Source organism: Lutra lutra, chromosome 4 (genome assembly GCF_902655055.1).
Source record: "Lutra lutra chromosome 4, mLutLut1.2, whole genome shotgun sequence".
In the NCBI taxonomy this organism is placed as follows: domain Eukaryota; kingdom Metazoa; phylum Chordata; class Mammalia; order Carnivora; family Mustelidae; genus Lutra; species Lutra lutra.
In genome coordinates, this window is record NC_062281.1 from 82,544,958 (window position 1) to 82,561,405 (window position 16,448).

Consider the following 16,448-nt stretch of genomic DNA (forward strand, 5'->3'; position numbering starts at 1 on the left):
GGCTGCATGTTCTTCTCATTTAGTGCCCTGAATATATCCTGCTAGCCCATTTTGGCTTGCCTGGTTTCTGTGGACAGGTCTGAAGTTATTCTGATGGTCCTTCCTCTGTACATAAGTAATCTCTTCCCCCTGGCTTCCTTTAAGACCTCCTGTCTGAAATTATGATTCATGAATTGCACAATTAAGTGTCTGGAAGTCTTTCTAGACTCATTCACCTTGAGGGCTGCCCTTTCTGCCTCTAGGACATGAACACTTGTTCCATTCCCCAGATTAGGGAAATTTTCATCCAGGGTTTTTTCAACTATATCTTCAAGTCTTCTCTCTTCCTCCTCCCTCTCAGGAATCCCAATAATTCTGATGTTGGAATGTTTCATGGCGTCATTTATTTCCCTAATTCTGTTTTCATGGCTTCTAAACTGTTTGTTCCAGGCTTCCTTCAGATCCTTTTTCTCTATCAGTTTGTCATCTAGATCACTAATCTATCTTCTGCCTTGATTACCCTAGCTATTAGAGTATTTAGATTACATTGCATCTCATTGATAGCTTTTTTAGTACTGCCAGATGAGCCCTCACTTCCATCTTTAGAGATTCTATGTTGTCACTAATGGTTTTCTCCAACCTAGTCATTGCCTGGATAATTGTTATCCTGAATTCCCTTTCCGACATACTGCTTATGTCCATATCCAATAGTTCTGTGGCAGAGGGCACGACCTCTGAGTTTTTCTGCTGTTGGGTGTTTCTCTTCCTAGTCATTTTGGTGAGAGTTGGTTGAGGGGATGTGTAGTTGAATATATCAACCACGATCCAGGCAAGGTGCACCAGGGACTTAATATATTGTTTTCCCCTGATGTTGGTATTTTATAGTTTTTTTGAGACCCTGTGGTTGTTGTCATCTTGTTCTTCTGGCTTATCTTCTAGGGGAGGGACCTGTCGTGTTGTTTTTCAGTCACTCTCACTTGGACTGAGTCACCCTGCCCCATATCAAGGGACTGGGCTCTATGGAAACTTGTTTTCCCAGCTTTTGTTCTTTGGAGGTTTTTGTTCTTTGGTGGCTTTTTGTGGCTTTTTGGAGGGTTAGTGCAAAGTAACTTTCTACACCCAGTCTTCTGCCTCAGAGAGAAGCCTCAGTCTGCTTCCCCTCTTGATGGTCCAGAATACACAGTCTCCTCTTCTGCAAACTCTGATGAACACTGCAAAATCCTACAGGCATTGCACATCTGCAGCCACCATCTCAGTGGTTGCCCAAGGCTCCCGCTTGTCTCTGCACCCCTATGGCACTAAAACCATGAGCAATATTGGTACCAGTAGCCCAATTCCTGTGGCTGCCATTGACAGGACTGCTGTCTGGAGTCCAGGCCCATACCAGGTATGCTCATATTCAGCAGCCGTGGCACAGGTCACAGAAGGCTGCAGGCCCAGGGATCTCTGGTAGGAGCCTATGCTGGGCTCTCTCAGCTGTGGGCCAGAGTGTGCCCAGCCCAAGTGTTGGTGCAAGTAGTGGAAAGCCACAGGCTCAGGGACCACCAACTGGAACTACTACTGGGCTGTCTCAGGCATGCATGGGTGCTGGCTGTGAATGCCCTGGCTCCATGGGCTTAGGGCCTTGCGCATGCTGCCTGATTCCACCAGTTGTCCCTTTGTTCTTTTTGAGTGCTTTTAACCGGACTCCAAGTTAATGCTGGTCCCCAAGCACAGAGTACTTTCGTGTTGGGGTATTACTTTCCAATGGGTCACTTCTGGCGGCTCCCTCCCCCTTCTGTTTATCCTTCCATATCAGTCTGAGTGCTCCCAATCTGCTTTACCCTACCACTGATATTCTTCTGCCCCCGTAGAGATCCAGAAGTGTATAACCTTGCATCTCAGGCTGATTTCATGGGTGTTCAGAGTGTTCTGGTAGATATTTAGCTCACTTTAGGGGACCATTGAAACAAGGTCTCCTACTTCTCTGCCATCTTGCCCTTCCTCCCTCCATACATTTACTGGTTTCAACACTTACCACAAAGCTAAGGTAATCAAAACAGTATGGTATTGACATAAAAACAGACAGACAGACCAATGCTACAGATAGAGAGCTTGGAAATAAAACCTTGTTTATATGGTCAAATGATTTCTGACAAGGGTACAAAGATGCAATGGTATCAGAAAAACTGGATACCCACCAGCAAAAGAATGAAGCTGGACATAACACCATATGCAAAAATTAATTCAAAATGAATCAGTGTACATGATGTACATGTAAGAATTGAAACTAAGAACTCTTAGAAGAAAATAGAGGGGGAAATCTTCATGACATTGGATCTGGCAATGATTTCTTAGGTATAACACAAGTATAGTCAACAAAAGAAAAGTAGACAAACTGAACTTCATAAAAATTAAAATCTCTGTGCATCAAAGGAAACAACAGGGTAACAAGGCAACCCATAAGTTGGGAGAAAATTATTTGCAAATCACATACCTGATATGAGATTAAACAAAACAAAACAAAACAAAAGTCACAGAATTACCATTTCATCCAGCAATTCTATTTCTGGTAACATACAGAAAAGAATGAAAAACAATGACTCAGACATCTGTGCTCCCATGTTCATATTAGCCTTATTCCAAAGGGCAAAAAAAAAGAGAAAACAACCCAAATGTACACTATTGGATAGATAGATAGGTAAGATAAACAAAATATGGTATATACATGCAGAAAGAATATTATTCAGTCTTATAAAGGAAGGAAATTCTGATACGTGCTACAAGATGGGTGAACCTTGAAGAATTACACTAAATAAAATAAACCAGACAGAAAAGGATGAATACACAGAAACAGAAAGTAGGATAGAGGTTGTCAAGGGCTGAGGGGATGGGACATTTTTGGGCGGAGGGGATGGGACATTTTTGACCTGTACTGAGTCTGAATTTCCATGTAAATCTTAGAATCAACTTGTCATGGTCTACAAAAACTTTTTGGGGATTTTAATTGATGTTGGGTGCTTAGGAAGATTTGAAAACTTAACAATATTTAGTCTTTAATTAATGACAATGTTACATTTCTCCATTTACTTGTTTATTTTCATTTCATTTATCACAGTTCTATAGTTTTCAAGGTTAAAACTTCGTACATATTTTGTTAATTTTATTTCAGTGTATTATTCCTTTGATGTATTGTGGATTTCACTTTTATTTTGTTTGTTACAAATTATGTAAGTACAATTAACTTTGGACATCATCCTTATTTCCAGCAATCTTGATGAATTTGTATGTTATTCTATTTTTTGTAGATTTCTTAGGGGTTTCTACATACATCATCTTGACATCTAAAATAGAGCTATTTACCTCTTCTTTTTTCTTTTTTTTTTTTTAAGATTTTATTTATTTATTTGAGAGAGAGAGAGAGAGAGAGAGAGCATGAAAGGAGAGAGGTCAGAGGGAGAAGCCCAATGCAGGACTCGATCCCGGGACTCCAGGATCATGACCTCAGGCGGAGGCAGTCGTTCAACCAACTGAGCCACCTAGGCGCCCCTTACTTCTTCTTTTTCAATTGTTATGCCACTTATATCCATTTCCCAACTTACTGTATAACCAACTCTATACTGAGTAAAAATGAAGCAAGTGATGATCCTTGACTTGCTTACAAACTCAGAAACTATAAGGTTAGTGAGAAGTATTCTTTAGGGTTTATTCAATTAAGGAAGTTCCATCCTATCCAGACTTTGTTGAAAGTGTTTCTTATGAATGACTGTCAAATTTTGTCAATTGTTGTTGTTTTTTTTGCATTTGTTGACATTATCATAGGATATTTCTGTCAAGTTCTTCCCAGTGTTCTTCTTGCCTTAATTCTGTCAAGTTCTTCCCAGCGTTAATTCTGTCTTAAATCTGTCAAGTTCTTCCCAGCATTCTTTTGAAACAAGAGATTACATTTTTGTGTATTAACCATTTTTACTGTATAGTTTAAAATCAGTAACATTATTTCAGTATTAATAGACTGAATTTTACAAATTACAACACCTTACTGATGTAGAATTTGTGTAAAATATTCACTCTAGAGAGTTATATTAATCATATTGCTTCACTAAAGAGAGAGAGGTGGGGGAGAGAAGGAGGAGAAGGAGTTAAAGGAAAGGAAGGAAGGTAAAAAGAACAAGTGAAAGAAGTGAAGGAAGGAAGGAAAGAAGGAAGGTAGGAAAGAAAGAAAGAAAGAAAGAAAGAAAGAAAGAAGAAAGAAAGAAAGAAAGAAAGAAAGAAAGAAAGAAAGAAAGAAAGAAAAGAAAGATGAAAGAAAAGAGGGAAGGAAGGAGAAATCAACCATTGACTGCTATTCTTTTATTAACTAAAAGGAAGAATGGGGACTCCATAAGAACAATTTAATCAGCTTTGACAGCCAGACCCATGATTCAGGATGATTTAAATCGTCTGTGACAAAAGAAGAGTTAACAGTCTGCAAAATGTCCATTATCTTTAGTAAGCAAGGGCCTATTGATTTAGGACCTGGTGTGACTCCCATAGGATGTTGGTGAGAAGTGAGGTGGAAACTCAAGTTCAGCATTATTCAACCACCAACAAAATACTCCAAGGTAAGTCTGTTAATAAGCTACAAATTAAATCTTTGTGCTAAATAGCTATAGATGTCTGGGGAATCCAGGAAGCAGACTGTTACTTGCTGTAATTTCTTCTGAGATCATATTTGGCAACACTGTTAAAATAATGTCTTTAATGTTTACATAATAAATGATGAACTCTAAAAGTTGTCCTCTTTAATGCTAAAGTTGTTTTGTCCAATATAATCTAATTTCACCTAAAGATGTCTTCCACAGCTGTACTTCAGTGCTGGTGAGCAGATCAATGAGTTTTGACTGATAATTTATGGCTCTTTCTGAGGCTGGATTAGCAGCAGGGTAATATGCCAACCATTTAGGGCATTAGACAGAACTTGCTATGACACTTGGGCATAATTCTATCAGGGAATCATTCATGCACAATCTCCTGGGGAAAAGCATTGATATTGAGTCCAGTGATTGCCACCTAAAGTCTCACGCTTCCCAAATGCAAATCACTGGGCTCCACATTTGTGCCACCTCCAAAAGTCCAATGTGATGCAAGGTAAGACTGGGGCAGGAAAAACTACTGTGCACTGTCCTCAAATAGTCCTCTGTATGAAAAGGTAGAATGCACTTTCTCAAGATCAGATTATACAAGTGTCACTGCAGCCACTTAACAACTGGGAGTCAACGGGATGCCCTAATGTGTAGGGATGAGCCCTGATAGGTGGCTGTGGACCTAGGTTTGGTACTTATACAAGGACATTGCTTACTCAATAATGTCAACAAAAATTACATGCAGGAGAATTGACTATGCTCTGAAAGTAAAAGAATAATATATTATGAACTTTCTGTGAATAAGCATTTTTATTAACAAAAAAAAAAAAAAAAAGAGTTCAACAGAAGGAAAGCTACTTACACCAGAATAGAAAGGCTCACCAGACACACATATCACATCCTGTTCCTGGATCATCAAAATATCTTTGGCTAGGTGCAGCCGGACTTTGAAAGGCTCCTGATTACCATCCTGCAGCAAACAAATCCCTGTCTTTGTCTTCAGGCAAGAAAAGAACAAAAGAGAGGAAAAAAATTTTACTTAGGTTATAGAATATAATTTTATGGGCTATTCACAGCAAAACATGATGAATAGCATTTGAGAGCTAAGGAAAATGCACTCTGATAAATCTGGAACATAATACTTAATATAGGAGCAGAGACAAAGTTAACCATTTCATGTGAAGTAGACCTCAGGTAATGGAGATTTGTTAGAAAACCCACTAAGATTAGGAGAATAAGGAGTATATTTATATACTAGATTTGAAAAATAATCAAAATTTTGTTTAATATATATTATCTAAATATAAAATTTTTGATAAGAGATTTATTGAGATATAATTCACATTCTATCTAATTTAACCCCTTAAGATCTATAAGACAATGGTTTTTCGTACAAAGTTGTGTAAGCATCATTATAATCAATTTCAGAACATTTTCAAAACTCCAAAAGGAAACCTATTGTGTGCATCACCCTAGCCCTCCCCAGCCCCACACAACCACTAATCTACATTTTGCCTCTATCATAGAATTTTGAAACTGAAACCATACTTACTTAACATCATTTCTATCCTCCACAATTTCATCATTCCTATTTGCCAACACACACACACACACACACAGTACAGATGAGAAAATGAGGATAAAGGGGAGAAGTGAATTGCTTAAATTAGTACAATTAATTAAAAACAGAGCCTGGCTTAGGACCCCAAATCTGTGATTCCCAAGCCATTGTTTTGCTTCATATATTTTTGGGGGAATTATAAAAATAGCCTGTGAAGACTGCTGAACTTGCACTAGATAGCCTTCTACCAGTAATCACTTCAGTAATTACTGAAGAAACCCACAAATCCCATCACTCCTGAAAGTATATAATATTCACCCAGATAAATAGAAATATGCTGACAAACCATGACAAACTGTGGACTCTGAGAAAGAAACTGAGGGTTTTGGAGGCAAGGGGAGTGGGGGGTCGGGTGAGCTTGGTGGTGGGTATTAAGGAGGGCATGTATTGCATGGAGCACTAGGTGTGGTGCATAAACAATGAATTTTGCAACAATGAAAGGGAAAAAAATTTAAAAAAAAGAAAGAAATATGCTCCCTAGCAAGAGCACTTAAGTTTCTCATTTGTCAGAAATACAAAAGGAAATTTTTTTTAGACAGAAAATAATCACTGGCTGTCATTCTGCACCAGAAAGTCAATAGGAACAATGACCACTTTGGCAATTGTATTTTCATCTAATAATTATTAAGCCATTCTTAATTCAGATAAAGGATAAGTTTATAGAAATATGTATTTATCCTTAGTATTAATGAGCGTAAAATTCTAGGCAATAATACCAGGTTTTCTCTTGGAATATAAATCTACATATGGATTGCTAGGAGTTTGTTTCTTTAAAAGAATGTTTCATAATGTAAATGGGAACATACTGATGCTGCTAAAGATAATTCCTTCTGTAAATAGCTTTATCCCATATGCTAATACATACCATCATACCCTTTATCACTATGGGATTATATTAGTCTGTAATTATTTCATAAGTGTTATGATATCTTTTAAGAAAAAAACAAGTCTTTTCCAAGAGCAAGGATAGTGTTCTTTCCTCCTTTACGAGACTGGCGCACAGCAGGCACTCACTAAATTGTGTCGATTAATCTATTCTAGAGCATAACTCAAGTGGATACGTCTAGAGGACAAAAATATTTCAGCAAAGGCAAATGATATTTTCCTTAATATAGAACATAATTTTCTACATTTTCCACAGAGAAACGTCTTTCATGCTTACAATGTGATCTTGTCTGGGAGCCAACATCAGGACTCTCTGTGGTAGCATGGGGAAGAGGAGGGTATAAAATAATATCAAAGCCAAGTGAACATAATTGAGCGCATTTGCTGATGTTTTAATGCACAGTATAGTCAGGTCAATTTTCTCCCAGAAGTGTAATGGAATAGCTGGCAATGACAAATAATGCTCTGTCTTAACGTGAGGATGAAAGAGGGGTTTTCCCTGAGAGCCCATAAATACATTATTGTTACACATCAAAGAGATATCAAAGATCATCCAGGGAAGGTTTGAGGGACAAAAATATAGCTATGAGACTTCTCTCATTACATCTGATGTGGTCAAAGCTCCATTCACTCAAATAATGTATAAAATGTCCCCTAATTATTAGACAGTTGTCTGCAAAACAGAATATATAGACTTTGAGCTCACATTTGGGTCCTGAAAAGACAGAATTAAAGAGAACAAACAATGAAGTAGCTTTTGTTAAAATGAATACACACACACACACACACACACATAAATAGCTGTTTGAAGAGAACAGAAAACAGCACTAATGAAGCTTGAAACAAATTGAACTTAAATTCGTTCTTTAGGGGTTATAGATTTTACATATATGTTATTATAAAAATTCAGCTATGTACATGAAAACATTTAAATCCCATACATACACCAATTTTGCAAATAATTTACAAATAATTCAGACATGAATCAGACAATCGTCTCTGACCTCCAAGCGTTCTTACTTATATAATATACATACATGCATAAGCTGCAATGTGGTATAAGATGTGGGAGCAACATGAAGAGAAGAGTTAAATATTTTTGAGGAAGGGAGGTGTTAAAGAAGGTTTTCTAGATAAAAAAAAATGTACGGTCGTCTTAATAAATTGAGGAAATAATTAGAGGAGGCAAAAGTTATTTTATTCAAGAGAGAAAATGAATAAAATTATGAAAGTATGAAACTGGGTAGCTGACATGATTCAAGAAGAGAGAGGCATGAGAATGCATCCCAGTGCTAAGTCTGCATAATCCAGCAGAGGCCAAGGGAGAAGAGGTGCCAGGTGAAGAGGAGGAAGGTCAAGGCCCTTACATGATATTCCAGGAGTTTAAAGGTATTAGAGATACCTTGGAGAAGTCTGAACAGTGATTTATGTTTTATAAATGTATTTCTTCGAAAAGGAGATGGATAGGAATTGGGAAAGATACAATATACTTTTTGTTAACAGATATATAAGCCTTGAGCAGAAGATGTTGAGAGCTGATAAATAACTGCATTAGAGTCAGAACTGGTACAGTAGATTAAAAAATAGGTAAAATCCATTTCTGGGAAATCTTCTGATTCAGAACAGCATTGCTGGACTGGTATCATCACTAGTGAAATGTAGTCATATTTTTATTTGTTGTTTAATAACCACTTGCATAAAGTTTACTGTGTTTCCAGAAATACTATTTCATTTGTTCCTCCTAACAACCCAGTGCACCCGCTTTCATAGACAGGAAAGGAGCAGAGGAGCAGAGACAAATGGAAGTCAGGATCTGAACCCAGACTGCTGGCTCCTGATTCTGTGCTCTTAACCACCTGCTCTGGTTTCACTCATGCACAGATTATTTGAGGGATGCTTCCGCCCAATCCTCCTATAAACAGTGATATGACCACTGGTGTCTCTCACCAGGAGATAGCACTTCAGTCACCAAGAATCTCCTTTGGGAGTACAAACAGTTGTGAGAGGGTCATCATCTTGAACCAACTGTATTTTTCTGTATCAAACAATGACCACTGGGGGTAAGTGAGTGAGACCACTCTGACCTGATGATTTTTCCATCAAAGGCAAGCTACCGAGGATGCATAAAACACTGTCTTATATGGGGAGAGGCTTAATCTGCATAGCCTCATCCTCCATAGATTGCTTAAGGTTAAAAATGGGAACCAAGACTGCAAGAGAGGCCACTAGAATAGCATAACCTAAAAGAGTCTGGCTGCAGTCATCAGATCCATGCACCCAGACTGCTGAACAATAAAAAATCACCTAAGTAAGTATTGGCTGCACATTTTACTATAAACTTAGATCCTGTACCTGTCTGTTTCTTTATTAACATAAGAATCATTTGTCTTCAAACTTTGTGGACTGTGTACACATTGCACATGAGTAAAGAAATGTATGTGCTCTATGTAGACGTATACAATATATTATGCAAATTATGAAACATACATAAAACTTGAAATTTTAAAGGGATGGTTCATAAAAAATGATATAGATTCAAATGTTTTCCTGTGCCTGATATAAGATACTATATTGCATGGGGATTTTACAAAATCCACATTGTTTATTTAGAGGACTATTAAAAGGCCATGCATCTTAATTATTTAACAGGCAATACTTTTTAAAAATCTAGTCATCAACTAGCTTTCTGTAAATCAATGAAGTGTGTTTATGAATTCACATGAATTCACTCTGTTTTAAACAAACCTCACAGTTAAACTTAACAAGAATTTAGGCTTAGCTTAAACCTTGGAACTTTAAAAACTTGGCTATGATTCCTTTCATACTTAGAAGTTAAGGTTTCTTTGGGCACCTATGTGGCTCAGTCAATTAAGTGTCTTCCTTCAGCTCAGGTCATGATCCCAGGGTCCTGGGATTAGGGTCCCACCTCAGGCTCTCTGCTCCACAGGAGTCTGCTTCTCCCTCAGTCCCTCCTCCCACTCATTCTCTCAATCTCTCTCTCTCTCTCTCTCTCTCTCAAATAAATAAATCTTAAAAAGTTAAGGCCTCTTTAGGTTCTAGGCTTTGAAAGAACATGTGCTTTCATGAAACATTTTTTTTTAGAGATTTTATTTATTTATTACTTATTTATTTATTTAGAATGTGTGAGCATGGGGAAGGGCAGAGAGAGGGAGAGAGAGAATCTCAACCAGACTCTGCATTGTGCACAGAGCCCAACATCATGACCTGAGCCAAAATCAAGAGTCAGATACTCAACCTACTGAGCCATCCAGGAACCACCACTTTCATGAAACTTTAAAATCTATGTTCCTTTAATCTTGAAATATAAAACTTGTAATATCAAACATAAAAAACTACAAACTACAAGGGTGCAGAGACCATATATGTCCTGCACATAGTTTTATAGGTATCCTTGATATTTCCATATTTTGCTTGCCAAATATAACTTAATTTGTTCTGTAAACTTATAGTTTTAAGTGTTGTGTAATTTCTTATACCCTACCATATTACTGCAATATTGCACTAAATGCCATTTGATGCCATCTGCCTCCAACTGCATTTTGTACTCCCTTCCAGGATTACTTCCAGTCATGATCTCCTTGGCTAAATGCCAGCCATTTGTCAAGTCCTAGTACATGACTCACTTCACTCTGAGGCTTTCCAAGACCACTCCATCCAAACAAGTGTTTCCTTTTTTGAACTCGGGGTTTTTACTGAATAAATATATTCACCTAACAATTAAGCAGAATTGTATTTAGGCATCACATGTAGAGACTTGAATAATATCACAATATTTAACCTCATCACATACGTTGCTATCACAAGAAGATCTTAATAATAAGTTAACACCATTTTTATCATTGTGGACTATTAATATGTAGGACCTAGTATAGTGTTTTTTGAGAGTAAGCTTTGTTTCAATATTTGTTGATTGAATCATAGTCACAAATTCTCTTATTATGTGAAGGACTAAGTTAAATTATATATGTAAATGAATTATAAATTATTAAATATATGTTACAGAAAATATGTATTTTCATGGTCAACACAGAGATGTGAATAATATTTTAAGGAATATAGATGAAAATTAATATGAGGAATGAAATATGAGGAAAATGAAGTAAGAGGAATACCTACACTAAAGATAGCATAATTACTTCTTGAACACATTGTTATTTTATTTTTTTAAAGATTTATATTTATCTACTTGAGAGAGAGAGAGCACCAGAAAGAGTAGGAGGAGGAAGGGCAGTGGGAGAGGGAGAAGCAGACACCCCAATCAGCAGGGAGCCTGATGCAGGGCTCAATCCTAGGACCCTGGGATCATGAGCTGAGTCAAAGGCAGACACTTAACCAACTGAGCTACACAGCACCCCTAACACATTATTTTGACGACACTTTTAAAAGTAGAGAATCAGTAATTATGCCTGCCCATAACATGCACTTTTTCTTCCAAACTGTGAATTTTGTGTTGTCCCAATTATATTCTCTACCTTTATTTTTACATTTTATCAGACTTCTAAATTCCAATTCCTTAAAAGTATTACAACATTTTCTTTTTAAGGGGAGAAACTTCTTAATTAATAAACCTTTCTTTTACAAATGATTTGTATTAGAAAATTAAAATATTTTATATGGAACTAGACATACTTCCCTTTTCTTTCAATGAAGAGACTTCCTGGTATGTGCATGGTTATAATCAATTAGATCTGTCCAATGATGTGGATATCAGATTTACATCTTTAATATCTTAGCAGTCAAGAGAAAACAACTTTTATTCAACATATATTTGACTATGTTATAATGTTATAATTGACTATGTTATAATTTCCAGCAACATAGTTTAGAAAGAGGATCAAACTTAAAGAGTTCCAAGCTACACATTATGGTTTTGCTTTTAACTAATTAATTAAATGGGACTTAGCATTTCATAAAATTGCTCAATTTCTACACCTGCGAAGTGAGACAGTTAACTAAATTATCTTTATGGTTTCTGTCCACTTAAATCTTCTAAGACTGTACATTTCAGTTGCACTCATTGACTTTGATCCATCTACAGGGGGATTTGATCATCTTCAGAGTATCTCATAGCTCTGTACTCCTGCCAACCCAGCCAGTGTGTGGAAGACACATGGCTGCTGCTGCTGAGCAGTTCTGAGACAGCTTAACCCCACCCTGGGGACAGTCTAAAATGGTGGAAATTATCAAAGGACTCATTGCAAGAGAACAAGAACTTCTGTCTACAGAAAGCAATAGTAAGATGATCACAGCGATATTATCATTGTAAAATAAAATAAATCTGAACCTTAAATAATACTTGATATATATATATTCCAAATCAATGAATCAAACAATTTTGTTTAAAAAAAAGTTGGAAAAATCAATCTTAAGTCAGTCTCTGGAGTCCAAGGTAAACCAAGTGTTAAAATAGTATTTGGTCACTATCTTGTCTTTGAGGATCTCATGACTTTTCTCATGACTTTTCGTTTGTATTTCATTCATGCAAATATCCATACGATGAGTGTTTTACTACCCAAAACATAAGATAACAAACACAGTGATGGAAATAGACTTACTACATCCAAAATTAAGAGTATGAGACTGTGTATTTAACACTAGAAATGACACAGAATTAAAATGTATGTTTTTAAATTTAAGTTTCTAAAGCATTAAATTATTTTTTAAAAGTATGAACTGATAGGTGCTGAGTTAAAAGGATGAATAAATTTTACACCGTCATTATTGTATTTAGTGTAGCATGTAAGAGAGATCTGTAAATAAATAACTATAAAATACTTTGAAAAGTGTTAGCATAGAGAAAATCTTTTGGAAAACAAAAAGCTTGAGCTTAAGTATTAAAAATATAAAAGCAGGGTGCCTGGGTAGCTCAGTCATTTAAAGCAAATGACTCCTGGCTTAGGCTCAGGTTTTGATCTCATTGGTGGTGAGATCAGTCTTACATCAGGCTCCAAGCTCAACCAGGTGTCAGCTTGAGATTTTCTCCCTCTGCCCCCACACCTCTGGCCTTGGGTGCACATATGCCCACATGTGAACACTCTCTCAAATGACCAAATGTTTAAAAAAATATATAAACTATTTACTAACTTTCTGAAAGATCTTCTGTTCTAAACTTTGAAACAACTGTGACAAATACTTTTTTTTTTTGACAAATACTTTTTAAAAGTAGATATTTTTGCAAGAAACAACACTTGACATCTCATTAAAAGAACAATCTGGGGCACCTGGGTGGCTCAGTGGATTAAAGCCTCTGCCTTCGGCTCAGGTCATGATCCCAGGATCCTGGGATCGAGCCCCGCATGGGGCTCTCTGTCATCGGGGAGCCTGCTTCCCTTCCTCTCTCTGCCTACTTCTCTGCCTGCTTGTGATCTATCTGTCAAATAAATAAATAAAATCTAAAAAAAAAAAAAAGAACAATCTTCACAAATGTTAATAACAAGTGTTTCTTGGTTTGTTTTTAACTGTATCATAGGTAATCTAGTCATGGTTGTTTTTCTTGGGGTATCTATATATACAATAAAAATATTTTAAACCTTTTAAGCAAATATGGAACATTTTAACCTATGAGTGACTGCATTCGGCCTGAAGAATGAAAGAATGCTTTGAATGTTGCATGTTTAGTAAAATAGTGTATTTTCCTAAGATAGAATGGTTATATCCCTGGGGCCTAACTCCATGCACTACTGACTACACATTTGAATGGCCTTTAAAATCCTTGAAAGAGCAATGTATCACTTTAATTCACACCAAGTGTGAAGACAGCTCTACAGAGAATCTGAATTGCTATGTGTGATATACTTAAACAATACTGAAATACTTAAATAATACTGGAATCAAAAAATCATAGAATTTTAGTGCTGAAAAGGACATCAATATCTTCTAATTTATAACCATTTATGTGAAAAGAATTACTTCCAACACTTCTACTACCTGAAATCATGTAGTGAGTGCATAGTTTATGGAGAAGGGCAATTTAATCACATCAAATATGCTCCAGTATTCTTAAGGAAGAGTGAAAATCTGAGCTTCCCCAGGCACTCTGGCTTTTTTAGACTTGCAGAAACAGACCGTACCTTGGACTTGAAATGGACCTGTCACCCATCCCTCCACCAAAAGCAGTGTTTCGCTTATATAAAAGAGGGCTAAATGTGTCCCATTTATAACAGGTTTTCCTTATTCAAAAAGCAGAAAGCCATGTAACATACCTCTTCACAGGCAGTCCTGAAATCCATGTGCTACGGCACCTCAAAGGATGTCGTCTGAAAAGACAGAGAAATGGTAAGCCATCAAGCACAGCATTGAGTGTAAGAGTGGAAAACACTAATAAAGCAAAGCATAAGCAATTATGGAGCAGATTCTCTGGGCAAACTGTTTACGGCCACCTGTAAGGGACAAGAATTCCCTGAGTACAATGAAAAGAGCAGAAGGTAAAGAAAGAAGTCTTAACTCCCGCCCTTGTGCATCATAAATGGCTCAGTGTGACCCAGAGGGTGCATTTCTATGCACCTCTCCACTCCAGTGAGCATTCAGACAGGATCTGAGATGGGATAAACCTCTTCTCTCAAGTGTTGTGTGCATTCCCAGCTTTCATTTTGAAACCTGAGTTTGCAACTGGGAAAGAAACTTCAAAGGAGTAATTAAAAGTTGCCTTTCATGTGGTTATCTCTTGAAAAAAGGTTGACTAATCTTTCTCTTTTTAATTAAAAAGCTGCATGCATGAATAATTCTCTCTGAAACAAAATTTTATTCACAAACAGTATGATGTAAGGAAACAAGCTATTTATCAGAGTGAATAATATTAAGATAAATCAATGTATGAAATATTAACACAGATTTATTTTGTGGTCATTATAATATGTAAATGGTGAACATGCACAAATGCATATAAAATGCATATTTTTAATGCTTTTAGATAATTTTATTTTGGTTATATGATAATAAAACCAAGAGTGGTCATAGAAATTTAACACCCTGACACTATGGAAAAAACGCAGAGCCAAAATATAATATAGTTTAGGTAAATGAGACTTTTAAGTGAAATGTATGGTGAATTCCACAGTAAAAGACTGGACTCCTCAAAATAATCCTCCTCTCAGTCTTTGGAACAGTAAATTATTTAATAATTTATTACAGTAAATTATTTTGTTCTTCTTAGTAAGTGTGGGTGAAATAGAGCAGGGAGTTCACTTATGCTGTCACTGGATCAGTGCTATTGACCCTGAAAGAAAAGAGACTGACTGTTTTCAATAGTCAACTGAACATATTGCATTATATATTGAGTATTTTCCCTAAATAAGTTTTAAGGGTTGTGGACCTGGAATGCACAAGCAGTCTGATTATAGTAAAGCTAGGTAGCAACAAATTATTTACAAATAAAAGGCAATTTGATGATAAACATCATAATTTGATGCTATAAATTACTTAATCTTTTTTTCTTTTTAGATTATTTTTTGATGGTAATCTCTTTTTTCAATTATTTAAATTCTAGCTAGTTAACATACAGTGTAATATTGGTTTCAGGAGTAGAATTTAGTGATTCATCACTTACATACAATGCCCAGTGCTCATCACAGGTACCCTCCTTCATCTCCATCACCCTCCATTCAGCCCTTCTCCCACGCACTTCCCCGCATCAATCTTCAATTTGCTCTCTATCTTAGAGTCTCTTATGGTTTGTCTCCCTCTCTATTTAAATTACTTAAATTTTTGGGCACCTGGGTGGCTCAGTGGGTTAAATCCCCTGCCTTTGGCTCAGGTCATGGTCCCAGGGTCCTGGGATCGAGGCCCACATCGGGCTCTCTGCTCAGCAGGAAGCCTGCTTCCTCCTCTCTCCCTGACTGCCTCTCTGCCTACTTGTGATCTCTCTCTCTCTGTCAAATAAATAAATAAAATCTTTTAATAAATAAATAAATATATAAATAAATTACTTAAATTTTTGATAGCCATGAGAAATTGGTTGTTAGTTTTAACAATCATTTTTCAGAATTGCCCTTAAAACTGTTGAAAAAAAAACTATAAATATCTGCTTATCCCCAACTTTGATATAAAGTTATGCCTTTACTATAAAAGTAGAATTTCACTGTTTATTAATTATATAAAAACATGGTCTATCTATCTAGAACCAATTTCCTGCTACTAAAAAGCAACTAGATAAATAAACATGGGGTTATTTAACCATCTGTCTAAACATAAGCTCATGTTTAGTTTCATATGCTGAATATTAGTTCATACATTTTAAGATGCCTTAAATGCCTTCACCTCTACTATTTTTAGCATTTTCCTTCTTTTTCTTGAATCTTCCATTACCTTTCATCAAAACATTAGGTACTGATTTCAATGTTTAT

General features: G+C 36.3%; 1 protein-coding gene across 1 annotated transcript in view; it reads right to left on the minus strand.

Moving 5' to 3' along the window:
• SNTG1 (syntrophin gamma 1) overlaps nucleotides 1-16,448 on the minus strand; it is a 913,181-nt gene that overhangs the window by 330,169 nt on the left and 566,564 nt on the right. The window contains 2 exon segments of the mRNA XM_047727784.1: nucleotides 5,443-5,577; nucleotides 14,310-14,363. Of these exon segments, the coding sequence (XP_047583740.1) occupies nucleotides 5,443-5,577; nucleotides 14,310-14,336 (162 nt within the window). The 5' untranslated portion in view covers nucleotides 14,337-14,363.